We start from the raw sequence: 27,385 nt of genomic DNA on the forward strand, positions 1-27,385 counted from the left end.
AGTAGTGTTGTGTTGTTAAAACCTATAGTAATGGCAAATTTCAGAAATTCTTTTATTGTTGCATGATAAATTTGTTAAATTTGAGTGAATAATGTATCTACTATTGATATCAACAACGATTATTCTTGAGATAGTACGTTAATGTACAATACATTTCAAATAATTAGAATAGTAGTATTACAATTATTCAACATCAAACATAGATAACTACAACAAAATACCAATTGGAGAATAGACCAGCAAAACATTGACAGACTCAACAAAAAATACATCTATTATTTATTATAACAAATTAAAAACACAAATTTTGAAGCAAAAGTACCAAACTTGTAAAAGTATGTAACACTTACAAAAATTCATCTCAAGACAGTAAAATATGAGAAACAGTCAAGTAATTAGAACCATGCTTGACAATTTGGTAACACATAATGATAGGATTTCTTTAAAATAACACAGAATATGTTCTCAGAAATTTTCTCCACAGAATGATGCTTTTTCAATAATTTAAGCCATTGCACTTCGTTGACTGGAAGTGCCTGGACCTGCGTGTTGGCCCTGGTGTCGGTAAGAATTGTTCTTCCACACATATGTGTAGGCTGCTGCTGCTCCAACAAAAGCTGTAACAATGTTTTCTAAGTTGAAACAGAAATATAATAATAATATGTATAATATAGGTTTTTTTAAAAGTAGTGATGTATTATGTATATAAAGCTTAGATGCTTTGATTGTGCCTTAAACTGTTTCACAATACTTCCTCAAATGATAGTTGTAAAAACCAACCTTCCAAATCATTCACAATTATACAAATTGTGATTTTATGACATGACAGACAAAATTATATCGTATTTCTAACATAAATCAAATCTAAATATTATTATTTTCAAAAATTATATAAAAGTGAAGTATAATTTACATATTAATAGTGGTATATACAATAAAAAAGAATTTTACATTAAATTCCCACTTTTAGTCTAAAATAAAAAAATTATGAGAAAGCTTCTGTGTAATAAAATTATTACCATTTATAATAACCATTAAAATTACATAATCACAACTCAAAACACGTTTCCTTAAAATATATATCAAATTGTTTTTTTTATAAAAATGCAAGTGAAATCATGCAGACCTAAATATCCGGGGTGTAACAAAGGAGTGATATAGGAGTGATCCACCCCCTAAAATTCTATTTTACCTTGTAAGTATTTTCAGTCAGATTCAATTAAAACCATTCAAAATTCTAACAATATGTTAACATTCATGTGTGTACACATTCATAAATTTTTCCTTCTGTAATTCCTAATAGTATGCATATTCAGAATAAATAAATAAATTCATTATATCCCTGCTAAATAATTTCTTATCCAAGATTTTCAAAACCCTATTATTGTGGAAACCGTGAAATACAATGTCAAAGTTTGGGGCTAAAGAATATTGTTAAAAGAGAAGAAAATTTGTCTTGATTTTGTAGGATTATTTATTTGACAAAGCATACCTAAATTGAAGAGATATGCTTCGTTAATCCAGGATTAATTTAAAAATATTCTGTTTAGTCTCTTTCATGGTATATTCCTTAGTTTCATGGTTAAAGAATTCCTCTACCTCCACAGACAATGTATGCACAAAATTGAAAAACAAAAAAATTTGCACAGCAGTAATACATGCCTCCAGATACAACTACAACAAGAAGATTGGACCAAAGTTTTCAATGCCTGTACTGCTGAGGATAAATACAATAAGTTTATTAATACATTAACAATAGTAATGGATTCCACCTGTCTGAAGAAGAAACTACGAATAGGAAAGAAAAAGAGAAACAAGACTTTCTGTGATGAAGAAGCAACCAAAAAAGTTGAGTATCTTAAAAGCCTTCCTAAGTACCAGAGATGAGGAAATACCCAAGATAAGATGAAGACTAAAAGAATATGACGAAAGACTAAAAGCTCTAAAACACCAGGTATCTATAAAACACAGAGGGCAGACAAGAAATCAAAAGCTGTGTGGCAGGTAATTAACAATGAAGAAAATCATCACACACAAAACACACAAATAAAACTTGAAATAAATGGACGCAAAACTGACAACTCATAGTAAATTACCAAACATCTAAATCAATTCATTACCAGAATTGGATATAGAATACTCCTCAAAATCAACAGTCACCCTAAAAGAATTGTAACTTTCACAAAACATAGCAAATCATGCACTTTTCAATTTTGCCTACACAGATGAAAAGGAAATTGGAGACATACTAGAAATCTGAAGCCCAAAATGCCTGCCGGAATTGATGACGATCAGCTAAACTTCTAAAGCACTGCAGTGATTCACTCATAGCCCCCTTAACCAGTCTCACTAATAAGTCTCTACAAACTGGACTGTTTTCATTAGCCATCAAAATAGCCAAGGTCTACTTGAAATTCAAAAGTGGTTGTACAACAACTACAGACTAATATCTCTTATATCAACCTTCTCTAAGAAATTGAGAGAGTAGTGCTTAGGAGCAGGGCCAGTTCTAGACATTGTTCTAGTGTAAGCAAACAACATTCTGGCGCCCCCCTCCTAAACAACTTATTTGGTAGTAAGGCTATCTTGGTCTCGATACATAAAAAAATATGAGATAAATATAAATAATCAAGAAGGTTCGAAACGTGCGAATGTGCAAAATATGAATAAACGTAGAGACTAACTGTAATTATCAGCATGTGTTAAACATGCTTGCCCTTGTTTATTGAATGTTACATTTAAAAAAGTTAAAAACCAATTACATATATAAAAATTCAAAGTTAATTAAGTGTGAACAAATCAATAAATACAACACAAGTCAGTTTTAAAGAAGTTTGAATACTTGAATACAAGAAATTGAATACTTTATTTACTCATGAAATAAAGGTAAACTTAAAACGTTTACACTTAACACTGAAAAGAGATTTTCCTTGCTTTCGTTTTTGCAAATTTGTTGAGAACGTGGCTAGTGTCCATTTGGATTAACAAATCATTCTAGTAGCAATGGCCATTGTTGCAGTCCACTCAAACATTTCTGACAAATGGTAGATCTGAGATAAGTTTTTATTAGTTTCAACTTAAAAAAACTTCTTTCACCACTTACTACTGAAACAGAGAGCATCAGAAGGATTCTTAGAGAAACAAAAACATTAGGTAAAGTGTCCATATAATCATTTTTTTTTATTTAACTAATGACAAGGCTGTACTTGGAGAACTTCTGGGTGGCAAAATTGGTGCAAAAATGTCTAGCTCTTTGAACAGTACAACTCTGTTTATGTCTCATTCTTCTCCATCACTCAAAACATTGTGAAGTTGTATGCAGTCATCTTTCAAGGTCTTCTTCTCCCATGTCTGAAGATTCTTAATGTCATACAAAAAACTAAATCTCCTGCTGTAGTTCTCCATGATTTCAAACCCCTCTTTAAGTGAGTTGTTGCTCTATCAAGCACTACAAAGAAAAATTTCACTTTCAATGATGCCAGTCCAGCCTGAATCGGTTCATCCTCACTCTTATAGGAGAATTGTCTCTTTATTTTCCTTGGACGAACTCCGGTTTCTTTTTCAAATTCAGTAGAAACACCAATTTTTTCTGCCAGTTTTTAAGCGTCTATGATCTATGATAATGCTATTGAGACCTTTAGATCTCATATTTTCCAAAAAGTCTGAACACTTTTCAGGAGGTCCATTGTAGTTTGCAAAGTACATGAGGCTTTTTGCACAGCCTTACTCACCATATTTTGTTAAGGGGCATTTCGTTTTCTATGGTTAGGATCGAATGTAACTGTAACACATGGCATGAGGCAGCAGATGATAGAGCGACGCAAGATGCGACGGAGGGGTGTCTGACGGACATTTGTTTTTGTTTGTTGTTATTTTTGTTGGGAATAACAATAAATCAGGTAGTGGGAGTATACACAAGGGTCCTACCGTATTGATATACAATACGCCCCAATCGTATGATATACGATTTTCCCAAACTCCTTACTCTTGCAATTTGGCGATCTGAATCAACTTCCAACCTCTAGTCTAATCTCCTTCTTTAATACTGTACATTGGAGAGCGCTTTGGTGGCCCCGTTTTGCTTGCTGCCCTATGCGACCGCGTACTTTGCTTACCACTTAAACCGGCCCTGCTTAGGAGGCTGATAAACCATTGCCAACAACATAAACTACTGACAGATAGACAACACGGATTCCTAAAGGGAAAATCAACAGCTACTGCAATGCTACTAGCTAAATATATCATTGACAACCTTGAAAAAGGAAAACTTGTGACTAGCGTACTGCTTGATTTCAGTAAAGCATTTGATTCCATGGCACACAACTGTATCCTTAATAACTAAAACTTCTAGGGACAGGAGACATTGCTTACAAGTGATTTGAAATGAAAATGAAATGAAATGAAATGAAATGAAATGAAATGAAAAATGTCTTTATTAGAGGCGAAGTTAGGACTATAAAGTCCTCTCTACCACTTAACCTCGTAAAAAATTAAACTAACATACATATACATGTATAACTAAAAATAAATCTATTTATTTACCTTATACATTAAAAGAATCTTAGCTTTAAAATAATAAAAAAACAACATCTATAATTAATGTAACTTTATAAATATTTACAAAACTATAATAAGACAAAAGAGCTATAAGAGCTATTTTGACTGGAAGGAGTCAACTAGTAGAAAGATCTCTTATAGAAAGTGGTATAGCACAAACTATTAGATCCAATCCCCTGCCATTATAAAGAGGAGTACCTCAAGGATCCATTCTGACCTGTGCTATTCATAAATGATGTGCCAGAATACATTGACCAGTACTGTTCAATTTTAATGCATGCAGATGGCACAACACTCCTTCTATCAGATAGCTCATCTGACAAACTAACCATTAATTCATATATAGCAATGAACATGGACTATTAATACTGCCACGGAAATGACTTAGTTATCAATATGTCAAAAACAAACCAACTTGGTTTTGGGAGAAGGACAAATAAAGTTTCTAGTCTACCTGAAGTAGAAATGACCCATGAAGTGAAATTTATAGGAATCATGTTAATGAGTTATCATGGGCTGGTCATGTGGACTTGCTATGCAAAAAAACTAAACATCTGCCGCTTTATACTAAAATGCATAACATATTTCTGACATTCCTACAGCAATACTGATAGATCACTCACTCTTTGAGTCCCATCTCAGGTAGGTAACTTCCAAAGAAACTTGATTATACAACAACAAAAAATGCTATAGGAATGCTTGGAGACCTTGGCCTGAGAAATAGCTGCAGGGAAACCTTAAAAAACAGAATCCTGACAATTGGATCACAATACATTCCGAGAAGTGGTCATATATGCTGATAGTAGAGAATTGCCCCAGCACCATGATCTGCATGGCTATAACATCCGGGATGGATCCCAGTAAACTCTTTCTGCACACCACCTTTTACTATATGAAAAGAAGCCATCCTATGTCGTCCCAAAATTATCAAACCATTTACCAGCTGAAATAATAAACCTCTAAAGGAAGATGCTCAAGAGAAAGCTCAACAACTGTCTATCACAAAGACCTTTCTACTCACTGCAGAGTATCTACATTATGAAGACAACTAAAACGATTATGACTTTGATATAAATATTGTTATGTATCACAACTCTTGATGTTTTGTAAATAAAGAAAAAGGAAATCAATAAACATATGGGTTTGGGGCCCCCAAACAGGCATGTACCCCAGGCCCTGTAATCCCCCTCAGTGGCCTTTTACTATATAAACTTTCTGAATTGAATGAGTAACTCTGTACATTTTGTTTCTTTAGAGTGTTCATAAACTCAGCTTTAAAAAAACATTAATTGTCTACCAAAATGTTGACCATCTCAATAACAAGATTGAGAGACTAAATCACTTTCTGACTCTAACGAAACCTGACATAACTGTTCTTACTGAACATGGCCTAACTCCATCCTCCATTGCCAACACAAGACTTACAGACTACTCACTGGTGGCTGCCTTTGGCAGAAGCAACCACCAAAAAGGAGGTGTAGCCATCTACAAACTCAATAGCCTGGCTAATACAGTTGAGAGTCTGAAAATCGAGGGACTTAGCACAGAACTAGTGTGTGAAACAGCGGCAGTAAAACTATCAATCAGTAAAGGACGACACTTGTACATCATTGGCATTTATCGGCCTCCAAGTGCTCCACTTCAAAGGGCACTTGATCTTCTGTCCAGTATTCTAGACACCATCCCTGCAAATAACGGTGGCATATGTATTGTTGGAGACCTCAATGTAGATGGCTTGGAACACTCAAATAACAAAAACGACAATATTAGTTTGAGGGAAATGTTGGCCACCTACGACATTAATAGATTTAATCTTCCACCTACAAGAATCGCCAAGATCTCCAGAACATCAATTGACATTGTGGGCATTAATCTCAACAACATGGTTTGGAACATGGATTGGGAGTTAGAGATCATGGGGAAAACTACACAGAACATCAATAAAGTAGCAGACCATTTTAATGACTTCTTTGTTAATGTTGCGGATGCCACAATCAGAAATGCTAGCCCTATTGATGGTACAATGTCTGTTGTAAGTACCATAACTGATCATAGGCCCAACATAATACTCTCCATTTTGCAGCCGACAAATACTGAAGAGGTAATTCAGACCATTAAAGCACTGAAACCAAAGCTTTCTACAGGGTTCGATGATATCTCGTCTAAGTTGTTAAAGATCTGTAAAGAAGAAGTCTGCTTGCCACTAACAAACATAATAAATAAATCCCTAGCCCAAGGTGTTTTTCCATCAAAATTAAAACTTTCTAAAGTGCACCCTCTTCACAAAAAGGGAAGTAAAACGAAATTACAAAACTATAGGCCAATATCACTTGTCCCAGTGGTATCCAAAATTATCGAGAAATTCGTGTTATCCAGACTACTAAACCACCTACAGCAAAATTCTCCTGTTCCCAAAAACCAACATGGTTTCATTTCTGGAAGGTCAACAACGACTGCCCTGGTGGATCTGGTTGAGTGCATTATTGACAGTTTGGAAGCTGGAAATACTGTGGCCAATGTATTCCTAGATCTTAGCAAGGCCTTTGACTGCCTCGACCATGGCCTAACAGTAGAAAAACTGAGATCACTGGGAATAACAGACACAGCCTTGAACTGGTTTGGAAATTACATTCACGACCGCAAGCAAATAGTAGAGCTGAAGCAAGTCAAAAATGGACAAAAAAAAACAGCTAGATCATCTCCCCTGAGAGTAAATAGGGGTGAAGGTTCGGTACTGGGTCCAGTGCTGTTTGTGCTCTATACTGAAGATCTTACTAGATACTTAGAGGCCTTCTGCCTCCCTATCATGTATGCTGATGACACCGTCCTGATCACTAACAACAGATCAGTTGAAGCATTGGAGATATCAACCTACATTGGATGAATATCAGAAATGGCGGGTTGTTTTAGGTACACATTGGGAAGTACATTATGCGCTGCCATTTCTGACTGGATCATTGTATTCTGATGCGGTAGGCGGCGTTTCACTATACTAACTGACTATGTACTAACTATGTATTTTCACTGACTTTTTTTAATGAGCAAATTATGTCATAAATTTATAACACAATAAATAAAACTAAAAAACATCGGTATTTATTGTGTCATTTCTGATTGGATAAACCTTTTGAGATGCGGTTTGTGTCATTCAACTCTACTAAGTGAGCTCTTTCAAATGAGGTATCACTCGACCCATGCTTTCATTTAAGATTTCCATGTTTTCCTCTGTGGGCCGTCCCCCCATGGTTGGCATGTCATGGTAATAGCAAGGAAAAATAGTTTACATAGCCATATGACACTGTGCAAAGTTTATAGATGTTATCTGCTATGGTTTGTAAAATATTAAGCCGTACCCAGACTTTTCAAACACCTTGTATAATCTGCTTACAACAATATTAGATTTAGGTTTTGTTATTTTTTGTATCTATAGAATAATAATAAGTCAAAATAATAATGTGAATAATATTCATGAATTAATAATTTTAATGTGTACTGCATATTTATTTATTTGTACTGATAGGGATAGTAGCAGGAAAAGGATTTATTTTCAGATAGAATAATATGATAACCTAATAGCAAAATTTCTTTAAAAATACATCAATAAAGGTGATTTTTATAAAAAATAGAATTTAATCTTTACTTACCTACTACAATTACACCCAACACAATTCCAGTCATAGCGAAAACAATTCCAGTTGATGAGTTTTCTTCGTTTTGGCTATCAATCTCTGAAAAATATGGATTTAATTAAATTAATTCATATATTATAAAAAAATAATATGCCATTTATTTTTAAACCTGTGCCATTTTAAAATATTTTAATTATCTGTAATAAATCATCTATATTAAATATATTTACTATAATTTTTGTTTTCTTTTTTTTGCATTTGCCCAGTAATACTATTTAAAATAAGTTAGCAGTAAAGATGGCCAGAGCTAAAGACAATAAAATAACAAGTAATGAGCTAGCTTAGTAGAAATACAAAAATTCGGGAAGAACTTTTATAAACCCCTGAAGGAGTGGCCAGGGAGTTTAGTAATTTTTTGGCAACCGCTGTGTCGAATCTGCCTTTGAGCGACAGTTGGTCTAGTTTGGAACCTATAAGGGGGCCAGTATCGTTCATGGGTCTTTCACAAAAAAATCATGTGACATCAATGGCATGTCAGTGTGGCTAAACGTTGTCTAAAGCACATTTTGAAACCACTGACAAGACTGGTTAACATGTTCTTTGAAATAAGAGTGTTTCCATCTCAGCTAAAAACAGCAAAAGTGATTGCAATTTTTTTAAACTATCATTGATTGCAAGTGATTGCAAGCAAGTATCATCCTCTTTCAATTCTGTCAGTTTTGAGCAGTCTTCGAAAAACTTTTTTTGAAAGAATCATGGATTTCCTCAATAGGTTTGACATTATGTGTTCAAGCCAATTTGGATTTTGAAAAAAAATGTCAACAATTGATGCCATCATAAGCCTTGTGGATGCAGTCGTGTAGGGTTTGGAATGTCGGAAGCACACTTTAGTATTTCTCGATCTATCAAAGGCCTTTGATTGTATTCACCATGTCAGTCTGTTGTGGAAACTGAAATCATATGGGGTGAGTGGTCTGCCACTAAAGTGGTTGAAATGGTACCACAGTGACAGATACTAGTTTGTAGAAATTTCCAATGTTCAGTCACAGAGAGTTCCTTTGAACCAGGGGGTCTCCCAGGGATCTATCCTTGGACCTGTACTGTTCTTAGTTTATATGAACGATCTTGGATTATCAATTCAGAATGGAAAGATAGTCCAATACGCGGATGACACGGCTCTCTGTGTCAGAGCAAAATCAAATACCGCTCTCGAAATAGATACTTTTGTTGAACTGAATTCTTGTATTAAGTATATCTCTGACTTAAATCTTAAAACAAACAATGCAAAAACGAATTATATAAGTTTTTGTCTCCATCAACAAATTAATGAGATTCGACCCATTGCCAAGGTAGAGGACACCCTTCTAGAGGAAGTAGAATTGACTTAGGTTTTTTAGTAGAAGGATTAACTTGGACTGATCATGTTGAGCATGTATGTGCAAGGGTTGCTTCCTGCATTTTTGCCGTGAGGAATTTGGCACAGGTTTGCTCTTTTGACGTTCTAAGGATAGGCCTTTCATATCCCTATTTGACGTACGGCATATGCCTTTGGGGTGGACGTGTCAGGATCAGATTCAACAGAGTTTTCAGGCTTCAGAAAAAGTCATTAGAATCATGTGCAAATTGAAACCAAGAGAGTTGTGCCGCGATACTTTCAGGGAACATGGTTTTTTGACTTTACCCTGCCTCTATATCTTGTATGTAGATCTATATTGCCGATTCCGATGTGAGTTAGTGCAGGGCAGAGACGTCCACAGGTATGATACTAGAGGTGAGGACAGCTACAGGATGCAACATCATAGAACACTGGAATTTAAAAAACTTCCTTCATAAGCTGGTGTCAGATTAATTAATAATCTCCCTGAGAGCATAAACAATGTCAACAACCCAATGCTGTTAAAGCTTGATTAAAGGACCTCTGTAGATGAGCTCATGTTAGATGGCTGGGACCACTAATTTTCATAACTTAGTACCATACTGAAGCCATGTATGAATGAGAGGGAATGTAATTTAATGTATGTATGCATGCAATGAATGAATCTTAGAACTACAAACTTTTTAGCTTTATTTATTGATGTTTGCAAATGCAATGTAAACTTGTTAGGAAGCAATAAATATATGATTGATTGACAAATGTGACAACAATTAATTAAAATATTTCAAAGAAATTAACAATAACTTATATTATAAGAAAATATACCATGAATGAGATCAAAGAATGTATAACGGATGCTACTATGGCAAAATAGTTCATGTAATGAAGTCAACATTTTTGGTAGGTCGGAGACGAGTTAAGAACTAGGAGGCTTAATTGAATCACATGACACTGAAGGCCTGTAATCTTGGTGACAGGGCAGCATTCTTCATAATGCTGAGTCCATCAAAGAAGAAGTCTATAGTGCTACAGACCCGTTGCCCACTCGGGTCATGTGTGCTCAAAAAAGGATGCATTGTGCTCATTGATAAATATTTAGAACAATAGTGCGGTGATATACGAACCCTGGGGTACACCAGATGTTGGTATAAAAGCATCAGAAATATGATTGGCAGTATGAACAAGCAGCTTGCTTTGACAAAGATAACTGCAGAACCAGGACAAAGTCTTGCCAACCATTCCCTAACCTTTAAGTTTGTTAATGAAGTGATTGTGGCTGATCTTGTTGAAGGCATTGCTGAAGCCAACTTAAATAGTGTGAAGCTGATTCCTTTGAATAAAAGCATGAATAACGTAGTTTTGGAACATCAGCCGATTCGTTACAGTAAATCTCCCCTCTGTAAAGTCATGTTGTTCATTGATGATGATGTTCTAAACAGTGGTTGGAAGATTTCCAACATCAAACCTTTGAAAATCTTACTAAGTGCAGAAAGGATTACAATTTGCCAGTAATTTGTTACATCCTGGATGTTATCAGACTTATACACAGGCACAACAAAATAGTATCCAGAATCAGGACTGAGGTTATTTTCTCCCTACATTCTACATAGAACATAAATCTGTGAGGTTGTGCGCTTATTCAGTACACTAGAAACAACACGTTTTGGTTTCTATTCCAATGATCGGCTAAAAAGAATAAAATAGTTTTATATATATATATATATATATATATATATATATATATATATATATACATTCAAATGCCCCTAGTACTACACCTCTAGACTGCCAAATGCCATAACCCTTGAGCCCCCAGGCCCCTGATCTCCACCCCCAGTGAGCATGCTTATTGATGGCTCTGATGGTTACTGGAAGAGCATTCCACAACCGACAGGCAGAAATTTTAAACAATTTCCTAAAGTTAGTTGTTTGGTGAATTGGAATAGAGAATAAAGACATAGACCTCCTTGTACTTTGTTCACTTATTTCAGACATAAATTTAAAACTGTTTGATAAATAACTCGGGAAATTTTTATTAAAAAGACCTGCAACAGATCGAAGATGTTTCAATTTTAAGATAGATACTTGTTTGAAATAAGGCGTTATGTGATCATCACATCTGAGATTACAAATGAATCTAATGCAAAAGTTCTAAGCACACTGGAGTTTTGTCACTACAGTCATGTCATTAATAACTTTGTCACAGTAGTTAAAGTTAGGGAGTACAAGAGACTACTCACTCACTGTACTGGAGTGAGTTATTACTTACTGGTTTTAAAGCTATTTATTTTAACAACTGTGGTTACTAGGAGTTAATATGAAAAAAATCAGAATAATTCATGGATAAATTTAAAAACATGTTATTGTAATATAGAAAGAATATAACATGCTTATTATAAAGCTTTATTAATGGTTATAATGATCATGTTTTACACATGTAGAGAAGCACTCCTGGTTCAAATTATTTATACAGTATTTCCATCATCATAACTGGGGTTTGTCGTATTGGCCTGTTCAAGAAAGTACAAAATACATAGGTCTCGGAAACCAAGTTCGGTTTACTTGTAGGCCTTATATTTCATTTATGTTATATATTTCTGGTCTAAGAAATTTCCAGTGCCATAGTTGAGTTTTTCTTGTAATCCTGATAATGACGTATCCCAATGCCAAGGAAAACCCATCAGTGAAAACATTCACAGATTTGTTCATTAAGGTTAGTTTTAAAACAGTGTTTCGATAGTATTTACAAAGCATTAGATGTTTTAAATATTTCACTGGTGCATTCTGGAGTAAAAGTTAGATATTTAAATATTATTTGTTATCTGCATCACTGATCAGTCACTGTTCTAAAATTTAAATTATAAACAAATGTTTCTGGCTCTTTAATGAATTTCAGCTGAAAGTGTCAACAGTTGTCTAGTGCAATTAAATTTGGATTTTAAAATGCATATATCACAATTCTTTCCAACTTGAAAGATATTGCGGCTAAATTTTCAGATTTTTCTTTTCATTTATATAAACGTTCCTTGGATTTTGATGAATATTTTACTAAAAGAACTAGCTGAATAGACCTAGCTGTTTTAGAGATTAGCGATTAGCAACACATTTTGCGATTCATTTTTGTTTATAAGATATCCTATTGCCTCATTGTTAACTATAAGCTGTATGTACTTGTAGCATTAGATGGTATTTTACTGAAGAAGCTTGATGAACCACTTGCAACTACATAATGGTTTTGACTGTTAACAAGTGAATTGTTATAGTAATTGACATTTTATACTTTGGTAGTGTTTGAAGTGGTAGGAGGGAACATTGGTTTATTGAGTGAGCCAGTTTCAAGTGAAGTGATTTATTGTTATTTTGCACTGGATATTGTTTTGAGTGCTACAGTCTGAATGTTAATCTTTAGATTTAGAGCTAAAAGAAAAATCCTTTTGCTAGGGAGTTTCTCTTATTTGCTGTTTGTGTAGTTTTATTTTAGTCCAGCTAAGTGGTGTGTTTTGATTCTTGTTCTGGCCAAAGAAATTAATAAGGCCAAAAAGTTAGAGATTTCATAAATTACTTGGAGAATAGCTTGATCTAGGCTTGGATTTCAAGGTTAAGTCAAGACTAGAGGGCATTAAAGCATTAAATTTGTGAGTGGTAAAGATCTGGAATCTGAGCAACACTTGAACATTTTGATAAATTTAATCTTTTCTTCTTCTTTTAAATTAATTACAAATGAAAACTTTATCTGGATTTTTACCCATTTCATTACCTTCTCAAGTCAACCCAATTAAAAATTAATTCTTTTCTAAATATTCTAAATGTATCTATATATTTCACAAAAAACATACTTGAATAATATTACACAGTAGAAAACATTGGCTCTACCCACCACAACTTAACATATGTGTAGGCTATTATTTTTTTCAATTCAAAGAGAAATAACTAGCTGTTGTAATAACCTGATTTACATTACAGCTGTTTCTTGCTGTAGTTTTTATTGCACAATTGTTTGAGATACTATTTAGTAGCATGTGTTGTATATACTGTTAATAAATAAATTTTTAATGATGAATGATTCTGATCTACTGAGCATTAGCCCAGTTGAATTCTTGTATTTCTATATATAAAAGGCAGAGCTCTAAAAAGGAAGTAGATTGTAATGGCCGAAGGTAGTCGCTTTGTGACCGAAGTATATTATTTAGACCGATCTAATATACATTTCTTAGTCAAGACAACAATCCAAATACTACTATGGCACAGAAAATACGTTAAAGTGGAAGTAAATTACAACGGCTGGAAGTAGACGCTTATTTTGACTAGGGCATGCGAACGTTACACTAGGGCACCGGGCATAATTTAGACGGGCAGAAGTTTACAAGGGTCGGTAAGGCCGGAAAAAGACACTTTTTGACTAAGTAGGCTTCTTAGACCGATTATGTATATATTTATTTGACCTTGGATGTAATTTGGTGGATTAGAAATGCACACAATAAAAGTCTCGACTAACAAACAAGCATTGATCCAACTGAAGTCTGGATTTAAAATTACGGCACATTATGAACTCAACATCTGCCGGGACTCGAACCTGGACTTCTCAATTATTTACCTATGCACTACTACTTAGGCCCTCTCTTTTTGTGGTGCAATTGTTTTTGTTTGTACACTTTCTGTTTACGATTACCTAAAAAACGGTTCTTAATATTCATTGAGTTTGTACGAATTGCGACAGCCTAAATTAATTTCACTAAAGATTAATTCTCAAAAATATACTTGCTCCACCGGATCTTGAATCCGGATTTCTTACTCACCGAGCGAGCTGAAATACCATGTGTCTGTAGGTGCTACTTTTTGAAAGTCACTAGACGATAAGTCGTATTGAAATAAACCAGAAAAGTTGTGATGTAATCTTAATTAGTTTTTCGTCTGACAAAATGTGCAGTTTTGCAATTTTGCATGACATTTTATCTCAATAATCTCTAATTCAATGTTAAACATACTTTTTACGTTAAAATAAACGTAAATCATACATCTATAATATTACACCACAAGAACAGTAAAAATAATCTTATCAGTGGTTACTCTTCCTGTCATATCAAATAAGGTGTTAGACGTTTTATTTTTGGTCTCTTACATTTTGTATTTTTAGATTAGTTTTCATGAAACTCAGCGTGATAGTTTTACATGACCACCGTTTGTAAGCAAGTGAATATATATTTTCATTTTAATATTTTTATCAGTAAGTTACATACAGTAAGTAAATATCGATACATAGTTTTAATAAATAAGACTTTACAGAGTACTCAGTTAAAGACTGAGCTTGCCTCTCTTCGAGTGCCAACCCCAGCCACAGTAGGAGACTGTACCGTAGGATTGCATTGTAAGCCAACACTACTCCAAAGAAAACAGGCATATAAATAAAAACTAAACAAGATAGGAAACCTATACATAATGTGGAATTTGTATTTATTTCGAGCTCGCAGATAGTCTAACAACGTTTGATAAAATAATTTATGGACACACTATTTACTAGTGTACCTATTATAACTAACTAGTAAAGTTTTCTAATGCTAAATTTACACATTGTTCATTTAAAACAAGCCTAGTAAATTATTTTATTGCTGTACGTATTAATATACTTGAAATATAAGTGTGTATGAAATCCTTTTTTGTGCGCATATCTATTACTATTATTTTAATGTCTATTACTAAAAACGCTAAGCTAGTATTTGATTCACGAATCATTAGCCTACACGAATACATATTAATAAAAAAGTACTTGCCTTCGTTAGAGTGTTCGACTGTCTTAGGGTGAAACTTCGGTGGTTCAATATTATCAATATTATAGAAATTGCGACTTTCCTGAAATTTGACAAAAGCAGAAAATGTTGAAATCTTTCATAGATAGAGTTATTAGTTTCTAACTGACGAATTTTTATTGCAATATTTAATTTTTTATGTTATAACTGTAATAAAATAATATCAAATTCAAAATTTGAAGTAAGTTATGTCATTTATATTATTGTTTAATGGCTACAACAAATAACGCTGTTCGCTTCTTGTTGTTGATTATTACGAGTACCTACATACCTGTTTTTCACCAGATGTTTGGTCATATAGCAGGAATGCAGGGTCGCCTTTAAGGAGATCTGCATTTGAAACCAGTTCATCAATTTTTGGAATATTTTTCTTCTCGTCAGCATTGACAGGTTTCTCCGTCGGTGATGAAGTTGATTGCTTTAATGATGTAGATGCAAGGGAACTGTGTGCCGTAGATGTGGTGGTACTACTTTTTTGTTCTGTTTCTCCATGAACATTCTTTAGTGTTGATTCGTGTTTATTTTCAGATTTTACGGACTTGAGATTGATTTCAGTTGATGAGTTTACACCCACATGTGGAAGTTCAATTTTTTTGGACACATTAGACGTGATCTTCACAATTTTGTCCTGTTGGCTGAGTAGTTTCGTTATAGCCAAACTACTTTCTGGTGTACTCACTTGTTCTTCAGAAGAATCATGTGTATGTATATTCTTACTCGAATGATCTGCATGCGTGGAAGATTGAACGTCTGGCTCAGATTGTTTTGTGGAACTGCTAAGTTCACTTCCGGGCGGAATATCTCTCTTCCGTAGTCTTCTCGAAGGGCTTGAGTCAAAATGGTCATCTTCAAACATTGGTGCTTCACCAACTCTTGAATTCATCGGAGTTTCGTTGACGGCGAAAATAGCATCCATTATATGTTGAATCAAAGTTGCAATTGCTTTGAAATAAATTCTAGTGATTTGTAACGGAATATTGTCACATGATTCTGGATTGTCAAAACCCTCTGCGGACATGCCTGGTTCAGTTTTGTCACTAGATGGAGATTCGAATTTGACTGTTTCAGTTTCTTCATTCCCTGAATCTCCAAAAAAGACACTCATTGCATTTTCAGAATGATTTAGATCAGTGGGAATAGGTGATTTCGCGGTTTCTGAGTAGTTTGCTGTGTAAACTGATGTTTCATTAAAGACATCGGGCAAAAAATTATTCGCTAGGCCTTCATCAGAAAACGGTTTTATTTCAGTGTCTTTCAAATTTGGGCTGCCCGTTGTTTCTGATCCAACTTCGTCATCAAAGAAATTAATGAAAAGCATTGGTTTGACAGCATGGTTACCATAAGCTCCTTGGATGAATAAGCAACAGTGCACAGCAAAGACTGAAATCAAATACAAAATATATTGTACAAGTAGGTAATCATAAAAACAGGTACACTAACCAGGAAATGTAAATATCATAAACATAGTGCAGCCAATGAAAAATATGACGGTACTTGAGATTGGGTGGACAATAAATAAGGTATTCATTTGTAAACTAACACTACAACTGCAATAAAAACAATGTTATGGTTGTGTTCACGCCACAATACGGTAAATGCCAGCTGCCACATTTGCCCATCTGTGGTTATAATGACGGCTTTACTCATTGCATATAAGTTTATCTTCCATTACAAAACTTTTATAAGAACGTGACAAAGTATTTGTTGTATTGGGTCTATAGTATTATTAAATATAATATATTACTTTTAATATTCAAGGTTACGGTTGGTACGACTGATTCGGTAGTTTAAAGCGTAAGCATTAACAGTTAGAAATCATTGACTAAGGCGTATATAGTTACAGATTCACAAAAAATATAACTTTCATTAAGAAATGGCCACGCGCTAATGGTAAAACACTAATCTTTTACGTATGAAACACTTCCGTGCGGGAGACTGAAGCCAGAACTTCCCTCTCTTGTGTTGTAATAAAAGGAAATTGCATATGGTACAGTCTTGATCCAAAGAGCTCTGCGAGGAAGACTTAGACAGAACTTCTCTTCTTTGTGTTAGAAAAAAAGAAAATGCGCTGCTGACTCTGTTCCTAGATAATAAAATATATTGTGTAGAGTAAATTTATAGAGTAAATGGCTTGGAATAAATTATTTTTACAGAATAAAAAAAAAACCATCATTTAAATTTACCCTACAGTTGAAATGTTACATAAGATTACTTCTCCATAATTCTACATTTAGCAATGATACATGCATATTGTAATGTTTATAAGCTTTGTAATGCATATATGATTCTTATTGTTTCAGTAATTTGTATGTAAATGTTTATAGTATTTAATAGTTGTATTATATTTGTGCAATACATTAACTTTTTATATTAGTAACTGACGAAATCTTAAATATGTGTCTATATAATTATTAATTCATACTAAGGTTCACAAGGGGCACCGTATGTATTCTGGCCTGCATGGTATACTTAGCGTAGCGTATGTAAGCTCTGAGAGCAAACATGTTAATAAATAACTAACCTGCTAATGAACGGCAGCGGCACTAGGTCACGCCGCCATGTGCCAGTTGCAAGACTCACAACCATACATTTATCGAAACGTTCCACTTAAATGATTTGATAAAATATAAAAACTTGAAACATCACCACACAATTGCATAAGATTATGAATGCTTTTTTACCAAGGATTAAAAAAATCATTTTAACATGGTTTTAATTTAAATATATTATTTAGAAATTAATAATAACACATCACTTTTACAATCAACATGTAAAAAGATATGTTCTGTATCACCAGTATTGTATTCAAGGCCGCCTTTTCTAGTTATTGTTCACGCACACACATCACTTGAAGCATTCCATTCAAAGTTTGTATAGTGGCGGGGAAAAAGTCCATTCCCAATAAGAACTTAATTCAATACAAACTTCAACTACAAACTTACTATAAAACAATAAACAAATCGTTTGGGAGCTCAGAGATAAGGGCGTAATCGAAGAGAATTCCAGAACAAATGGTAATGAAGTTACATTGGCTCCCAAGTTTTGTTGAACCGCGGAACAATAAAAGCTAATCCAGATACAATGCAATAAATTATACTTTTATGTATGTTATAGGAACTGACTTAATTTTGAAGGTGAACAGATCAAGGCTAAAAGTCTCCTAGCACTGAGGCGACAATTTTGTACTAGTTGAAAACTCAGTTTCAATTCTTTAAGGACCAGTGAACTGTTTGGTCTATTTATTTAATTTTAGGGTTATAATACAACTGATGTTTCTCATAAGTTGAACCATTAAACACGTGCTCTAAAGAAAACACCCAAACCCCCACCTCTACTTTCACTTCAACGGTTAATGTGGTGGTTTTTGGCTTAGGGGTTTTTTTTAATTTTAAAGTTATAGCCTTTTAAACAGCCTCCCCCAAGGCAGAAAAAGTAGGCACTTTTTTATCCCTCCACAAGAAATTAAAAGTGTTTAGAGTAGGAACTTTAGGAAATTGTGTAACCAGGCAAAAACCGGAAAAAATAAAATGCTTTTGCTTTATGTACACCAGTTATAGCTTCTGGGTGTGATATGTTCTTAATGATCTATGGCTTAAGAAAATTATAAATGAGGATTTAATATAACTAAAGGGAATACCAATTCTTTTTTTATTTAATTTTTCGTTAAGAAAATTTTAATAAATAAAGAAATTGTCATTCCCTCCAGTAATCCTTGATATAAATACAGTAGGCTACTGCAAAGAGTTCTTGTCATTTTCTTAAAACCTTTTTGGGCTAGATATATACAATATTACAAAAAAAAACGATTTTACCATCTTAAGTAACTAATTTAAATTAACTCAGAAAGTTTAATATCCATTCTAGACTTGCACACAATTAAACTCAACTAAAAATTTAAAAATTAAAAATATGCGTAACTATTAGCAGACTCCAAACAACACGCAGATTTAAGTAATATCTTACGAACATGCCTTTAATATAAGTGACACGTAAACTCATATATACAAAACATGATAAAATACATAATATTCACTCAGGGGCCGGATCCAGGGAGGGGCAGGGGGGGCATGTGACCCGGGCGCCGAGTTAGGGGGGGGGCGCCGCGCCGGGCGCCAAATGATGGGATGAGGCCACCATAAAAAAACATTTACCATGTCTACTGTCAAGTGTCAATAGCACAATATAGTCCACGTACATACAATTTCTTACTTCAGTAAACTATATTTGCGCAAACCAAAAGAACATAGGGCCTAGTAAGAATATCTTTAAAGCGGCAGGGTATTTTCATAACTAAGGCTGTGGGTTGGCAAACATTGTCTACGGCTTGACTAGGACTAGAAAGCGCAAGCGCAAGTCTCCCGCTCCCGCCCCTGACTAGTGACTCTCGTGAGTGTTCCCGCTTGACGTGAGCGTGAACTTTTGATGAGTTTTAGGTTAGATTTCATGTCGCAGTTGTATGAATATTCTACCTGTGACTAACATAGATCAACATGTCGAAAAAAACCATCAGGGTGTTTCCACAGAAAGAAAGCTAAAGCAAGACAACAAGAGGCCGCGAAATCGTCAACTTTAATGTCATCATGGTTGCAAAAATATCAAGGACCAAGGTAACTAATTTTTGTTGTATTTTAATTTGTTAAGATTCATTTTTGAGTACAAAAACAGTTATAGGCTATAGCGGCATAATAACAACAAACTTCAGTTTTAATGTTAAAAAATAGTGGTTATAGATCATTATTTGTAAATATAGTTTTAGTTTATAGATATTTTATAGATTCGTTGCCTGAATGAAAATCGTCTCCCGTTCACATTCGTCGGCCGACGCCCACCACACCTTGCGTAGCATAAACACATTTAAATATTCAAAACTAAATACATTAAAAAACATATACATAAAATGCCTTGCTTCTTTCACTTACTTTCTATGCTATTATTAACGATAGTTTTAATACGGTAACATACGTACTAAAATGTTAACAATACATTGATTGTAATAATATCCCCTTGGGCCCTTACTACTAAAACAATTAATATATCGAATAGGCTGTAGGCTAGTACTGTAATAGTATCCCAAATTAAGATAGCATGTTTTTTAGCATTATTGGCACTATTTAACAACATTATATTTTTGTAACGTTTCAGTTAGGCCTACATGATTTATAAAACGTTACACAATGTAATAATTTGTTTATGTTGTACATGTAACCTACTTAAAAAATTAAAATGTTTGGTCATGTGTGCATTTATGTCTGTTGCTTACAGACGAAGCCGAACCTGAAGCAACGAGAAATAACCGTCTGTTCAAGAGGATGCGGTGGGGAGAAGAAAACGCTGGAGGAGAAGATCTCATGGACGTTTGTGCAGAGGAAGAAGACAACAATGACATTATTTGTGAAAAAAACCACATACTTCGCATGCTACTGATTTTTGGGCCTCTTCTACGTCATTTCAAGAAGCCGTTTCAGTTTCAGACTCAAAAGGGCCTAACCATGAAGAACAGGAGAGTGAATGTGAGTACAATTTTAATTTTATTGACCCTGGAACTTGGCCAACTCAGCTTAGTGACAAACAAAGATGTTACATCATACAAAGGAGATGTGAAAACGATGATCATAATCCTGATTTGAGTAAAAGCGGTAGGGAGGGCCGAAACCTTACAAAAGATTGGTTTTACAAAATTTTGAAAAAATGGTTTGAAAGGTCAAAAGATCTTATTTGGCTTACAGCGAGACAATGAATGCTTTTGTACTGTGTTCCATGCAGGCTTTTTCGTCATTTGAACACAGAACATGAATCAAACAATTTCGTTTTTAGCAAGAAAAGGAGGGATTCACAAATTGGAAAAAACTCAGTGACAAATTGCCAGAACATGAAAAACTCCCAGTACCATAAGAAAACCTTTGTTTCATGGAAAGCATTAGAAACGTCACTTGGTAAAGGAGGGATCGACAAGGAGTTGCAGGATCAGATAAAAAAAGGAGGAATCCACTGGGAGAGAAGTACTACGCTGTATACTAGTCTTATTTTTGGCAAAAACAGGGTAGTGCATTCAGAGGGACAAACGAAACTTGTAAACTTTGCAGATACAAATAGTGGAAAATTTCTCAACACTATAGATTTAATTTCCCACTATAATGAGACCTTGAGTGAGCATATTGGTCGCCATAAGAAAGGGCAGCTCAGCTATTTTTCTCACACAGTACAAGATGAGTTTCTTGATCTCATTGCAAAATGCAGTTAGAGAAGACATAATTCAGGACATAAAAAAAGCTAAATATTTTTCATTGATTTTCGACTGTACCCCTGATGTAAGTAAAAATGAACAAATGACTGAAGTCATTCGTTACATTAAATATACTGACGAAGGGCCAGAGGTATGTGAAAGCTTTTTAGATTTTTTTACTGTGAGTGAAAAAACAGGCGAAGGGCTTTTTGAAAGCATTGCTAAAAAGCTCAAAGAAGATGGTCTAGACTTGATGTTTTGCAGGGGCCAGTCGTATGACAACGGAGCAAACATGGCTGGGAAATACAAGGGTGTCCAGTCAAGGATTGTGCAAGAGAACAAACTGGCCTACTTTGTCCCATGCTCAGCCCATTCCTTAAATTTAGTTTGGGGTTCATTCAGCAGAGGCCTGTGTTTCAAGCACAATCGTATTTTGGTATTATAAACAGCCTCTACAACTTCTTTCATGGCTCTATATCAAGGTGGGAAGTTTAAAACAACATGTTCCCCTTTCGTTAAAATCAGAAAGTAAAACAAGATGGTCAGCAAGGATTGATTCTGTGGAGGTTATTTATAAACATATGGACAAAGTGCTCTCTTCTCTTGAAGACTTAAACTACCCATGAGTCTCATCTCCTGAAACAAGAGCTGAAGCTAAATCGCTACTTAAAAACATGAAAAGGTTTGAATATGTTATTATGACATGCTTTTGGTATTTCAGTCCTCAAGAAAATTGATAGAGTTAGCAAGTTTCTACAAAGAGAGGACACAACAGTAGACAATGCTGCAAGAAACATACAAGGTCTTCTAAATGTATTATCTTCAACTAGGGATTGAACTGTTTCAGAGGCAATTGATGAGGCAACATTTTTAGCTAATAATATGGGCATAACAGCAGAGTACAAGGAAACAAGAAAGAGAAAGAAAAAGAAAATGACAGGAGACACACATGAAGATGATGGGCCAAATTTTACTGAAGAAGAGCTTTTCAAAAAAATCACTTTTTTTCAAATATTAGTGAGCTAACTAACAGATATGATGCGTTACAAATCGTTGCTGGATAAGTTTAATTTTTTTGTGTGGGGATCAAATAAAAAAAATGGATGTTAAAAACTTTGAAAAGTAAAGCAAAAGAATTAGCTACAACATATGCCAGTGACTTAAATGAAGAAGAGCTTGTGAATGAAATAGAGAGTTTTAAATTTCATGCCTTAAATATGGAAGATGGATTGGAAGACGCAACAGCAGCATCTTTGCTAAAAATATTGCATAAGAGCAAGTTGAAAGAGGGTTATCCAAACATATATGTAGCTCTTAAAATCTTTCCAACGCTTCCAGTCTCTGTAGCATCTGGAGAGAGAAGTTTCAGCAAATTGAAAGCTTGTAAAACCCTATTTAAGAAATTCTATGAAACAGCAAAGACTAACAAATTTAAGCATTGTATCAATTGAACATGAAAGGGCTTCTTTGATTTATTTTGATCAGATAATTAACGCATTTGCAGTAAAGAAGGCTCGGAAGATAAAGATTCTATAATTGTTAGTATTGTTTTTTTCTAAAACAATTGTATTGTTTTGGATTCATGTAAAAATTGTAAAATAGACATTTCTATTTCATTAAAATAACACTTTTCTTATTCAACCTAAGTTTTATTTTATTTCAACCCCATATACAAAGCATATAGTAGTAAAAACTTATGGTAAATAGTTTGGTATCGGGGGGGGGGGCGCCAAAAGTCAAGCTTGCCCCCCCTAGAAGAAATGATAGATCCGGCCCTGTATTCACTACTTGTTGAGATAATGGCTTGTAAACCTAGCCAAATTAATATTGCGAGTACAGGGACGTTAATATAACGCAATGTTAGTCTCCCTTAACGTGAGACACCTAACATAACCCCACAATCAAAAATAATTGGGTAAACTTGTTTACAATTTTCTTTTTACAAAAAAACTGAAGGTCGTTTCACTACAGCCGGTGCTTACGTACCTTCCTGAAACTATTTGCCGTAGGTCTGATTTGTAGGCGGGCCAAATTACCTTTAGAATTGCTTATAACTCGTAGTGAGAAACTCAAGAATAAAATTTATCTTTATTTTTTCCTGACTTTAGGGAATATATCTGAACATCGTTTACTAGCCGCGTTGCCAATGGCGCAGTGTAGTGGGTGCGGCGGTTATCGCAAGATAACCAGATCAAGCAACGTTGAGCGTGGCCGCCGCTTGGATAGGTCACCGCTGAGCGATCCTGTCCTTGCAAGCGGCCCGCCTGCCCGGCCATTGGTGGTGATTCGGAAGTCACCTTTAAGCCGTTGGTCCCCAGGTTAAGTGTTAGAGAGGGCTTCTTAGCCCTAACTTCGCCTGGTAAAATAAGACATTCTTTACTTTTTTTTACTACGGGTTATTACTCTAGCCAAATTAACATTGTGAGTATTCCTATACTTACTATTTATATAGTACAAACATCTCCCCTTAAGCCGCGTTTACACCGGAGTTGGCAACCAATGATTGCAGACTTTTATCGGCAATTTTTAGTTGAACGCCTTAAAACAACTGCAACTCGCATTGGCAACTGTAGTTGCAGACCGATTTTACGAGTTGGCAACAAAAATTTGGTTTTCCGACTGAAGTCGGTAAAGATCAAAGGCGGTTGCCAACCTCGGTCGGTAATAAGAGTTGCAGTGCCAAATTGAGCGGCGACTTGAGTCTGCAACTAACCCCGCTACCCCTCCCACCTATCGGCTCCACGTGGTCGATAGGTATTTAACATTTACTCACCTGTATGTTATCCTTCAGGAAACATATCAAAGCCTCACAAACATCTGGCACAAAGAGAGATATCGCACTTTTTGAAACTTTAAACAAATAACTGATGCTTGTATAAGAGTCGCCAGTTGCCAAAAATCGCAAAGTTATAGCTAACCTTTCACGCACTGGAATTTCTTTCCTGTAGTTAGTATCCTTTTTGCTAATTATGTGTCCAATACCAACAATTAAACATTCAAAATCGTTGCTCGACATTCTTAAAAAAAATTTTATACTGCCATCGCATCTCAATTCCCCCGTCAAAGGATCTGTATCATCTCTATTTAAGTCATTCAATAGATCGCTGCCACTATACCTTGCTATTGCCTGCAATGAAGGTCGAACCTAGAATCTTCTCCGTCTTCTCAATTTACCTAGAACAACACACGCTGCCGCAGCAAGTACAAGCTCTTCCGCACTCGACATTCTATATACTGTCTAATTTTTTGGTTGCAAGTTGCAGTAAAAATTAAGCAAACTGTGTTCATGGTTGCAGATACAAATTGCAAACTTCCATCGGCAACTATATCGGAGTTGGCAATTTTTGGTTGCCAATTCCGGTGTAGGCCTAAACGCGGCTTTAAAGCGTGACATTACCCATAACTCCACGATCTTAAAGTATATAAAGTATACAAAATGTAACCTACGTAAAACATAATCGTAGCTTAATAGATAACATTTATATTCTTTTTGCATAGTCCGATATGTATCAACCTTACAGAGGAGTACAATCTGACTCGAGAAAATAGTTCATAACAACTAAACGTCTACAAATACCAGGCCACTCCGTGCCGCATCAGTGCTACAGTTATCCAGTTACAGAAAATGGTAATAGTGCAGTAATAGCATGAATAGACCATATCAGCTTGCCATTCTATGTATTGTCAGTGTAGGTTGCAGACTACTCCTGCATGCATCAGCGCTGTAATCCAACCTCTAATTGGTATGCCGTCATTAACAGTGGTAGACGGCATAGTAGCTTTCTGTCAGATTAAACTACTTACCACACCATACACACAGCACGATTATAAATTTAATTATAGAGCCTTTTCAATAAGTATTGCTTGTGAATTGAATACAGTTCAATCATAATTCTAAGTATAAATGCTAACAAATTATAATTATTTAAAAACTGGCATCGCAGGAGCATCGAAATAAAGGATATTGGTAGTCAGTTGGTACAGTTTTTACTAGATATAGATGAAAACAACCTAATACTTAGGACAGATTGGTTGGTCACCCAAACTATGCATTAGTATAAACCAAACAAATTGATTGTTTTTAAAATTTTCGTTTTTAATCACTGTAGTTGTTAATATCATCACTGGTACATTGAGTGATGCGAATTCCATTTTTTTCTTATTATTGATGTGTAAGTTTGCATTGTCTATTTATTACGACTTTAAAAATTCAGCTTCCTGTAATCAAATGATATAATATTCTATTACTAAGTGTACGCTTATTCTTCCTGTAATAGGAGAGTGAACGAATTTTAAAATTTTAAAGTAGATCCCAGTCTTATGCCTTTTAATTTAATAGGGCTAAAAGATTATACGAAAATTTGTTTTATATGGAATAATACAAAAAAAACCTTTTTTTTATTGCAAAAATGACTGTTAGACATGAAACATGCGTGTATGACCATGACGATTCTATGAGGTTTTTTGTACTTCGTTATATTTTAGGTTTATTATTTATTTATGTGACTAACGTGTAAAAATATTGTTTTTGTTCAGAATCAATACGGCTAACATGGACATTAGTTAGTCAAGTTCCAGTTAATAGAGATTCTGGCGTATATCAAGAATAAATGACCATGTAGACTATAGATAGACCTAGAATACTTATGCACGGAAAGGAATTATTATTAACAGTCTGATATGATAACAAAAATTTATAAGCTACACGTACGAACTTATTTTGAAAAGGTCAAAAGTTGTGATAAACAATGATTAAAAAGAACAAAATACAAGTATCATGACTAATAATTGGCTAGGTCCAATCATATTATGAATAATTGGTAAAATTCTTTTATAAAATGTAAAGTGCAATGTTATTGAATTAGTTATTACAGCATGTACAATGAAATATAGTACACTCGTATGCATCAGTTAAACGTGAATTGAATTTCGAAAAATATACCTATCGAAATGTCTGAAACTACAAGTGTTTACAACGAATGACATACTACTTGTATATATTCACTTACCTAAATAAAACGACCCTAATGCAGGTATTTTATTTACAAGAGCCATTTTTGAATAAATAACCACGAATAGGCTAAAACTCAATGTCCATACAATATTCTAATACGCATTATTGATTTACTTCTACGTCAACACATGACTAATTGATTCAAACAATACAGAATCCAACAGTCGAGGATAACATGATCGCTGACGTTATTCTATGCTCTTTGTATGCACCGTTTATTCATAGAGTAAAAAATAATATGACGAATTGTATAAAAATACATTGTGTTTGAAAATAATTAATTGTTACTCGAGCTTGCAAGAAAACTGAGGAAACGTTTAAGGTTCACTTCATTAGTTTTAATAACCGATCCTAAAACGAGTCAGCTTGTCGTAACTAATGAAGCGAAGTCATGGAATATTTCACGTTCACTTAGCAATTATTATTTGTAAAACTCTTTCATTTTGGATTCCATTGTTACTTAATTAAGTATTCACTTATTCTTCCCGTATTTGACAGATGAGCGATATGAATACGTTAAAGTTAATGTTTCGTAAGTTTATTCTTCCTGTATTTGGATGACGAATGATTTACTGCACACAGATATATGAACTGGAACTAACATAATTGTTTCTTAATCCATAAATACTAAACAAGTATGAATATTTATTTTCTGTGTGTATGATTATCTTTCTGTACCACACACATTGGAATTTGATGCCTGATAATGTTTTAATTTATTGTATTTTTGAGAATGAAATGGTCATAATACTAAGTATGTATCGTGCCTCTATATCCTAAAAA

At 34.4% G+C, this 27,385-nt stretch overlaps 1 protein-coding gene across 1 annotated transcript; it reads right to left on the reverse strand.

Annotated features, from left to right (window-relative positions):
• Positions 1–256: 256 nt before the first annotated feature.
• Positions 257–26,753, reverse strand: LOC124362696. The gene is made up of 5 exons (XM_046817409.1): positions 26,598–26,753; positions 15,637–16,745; positions 15,330–15,408; positions 8,202–8,285; positions 257–617 (listed from the first exon to the last, which is right to left on the reverse strand). The coding sequence occupies exons 1-5, from the start codon at positions 26,641–26,643 to the stop codon at positions 505–507; spliced, it is 1,431 nt and encodes a 476-aa protein (XP_046673365.1). The 5' UTR covers positions 26,644–26,753; the 3' UTR covers positions 257–504.
• Between the last annotated feature and the right edge of the window lie 632 nt (positions 26,754–27,385).

The sequence above is a fragment of the Homalodisca vitripennis genome, chromosome 5, assembly GCF_021130785.1.
Source record: "Homalodisca vitripennis isolate AUS2020 chromosome 5, UT_GWSS_2.1, whole genome shotgun sequence".
Taxonomy (NCBI): Eukaryota; Metazoa; Arthropoda; class Insecta; order Hemiptera; family Cicadellidae; genus Homalodisca; species Homalodisca vitripennis.

Coding starts and splice junctions, on each gene's coding strand:
- LOC124362696 (XM_046817409.1), bottom strand. CDS start 26,643: ATGGCTCTTGTAAATAAAATACCTGCATTAGGGTCGTTTTATTTAG. Junction 8,286..15,329: donor AGTCGAACACTCTAACGAAG/GCAAGTACTTTT, acceptor CATATTTTTCAG/AGATTGATAGCCAAAACGAA. Junction 618..8,201: donor GTTGGGTGTAATTGTAGTAG/GTAAGTAAAGAT, acceptor ACATTGTTACAG/CTTTTGTTGGAGCAGCAGCA.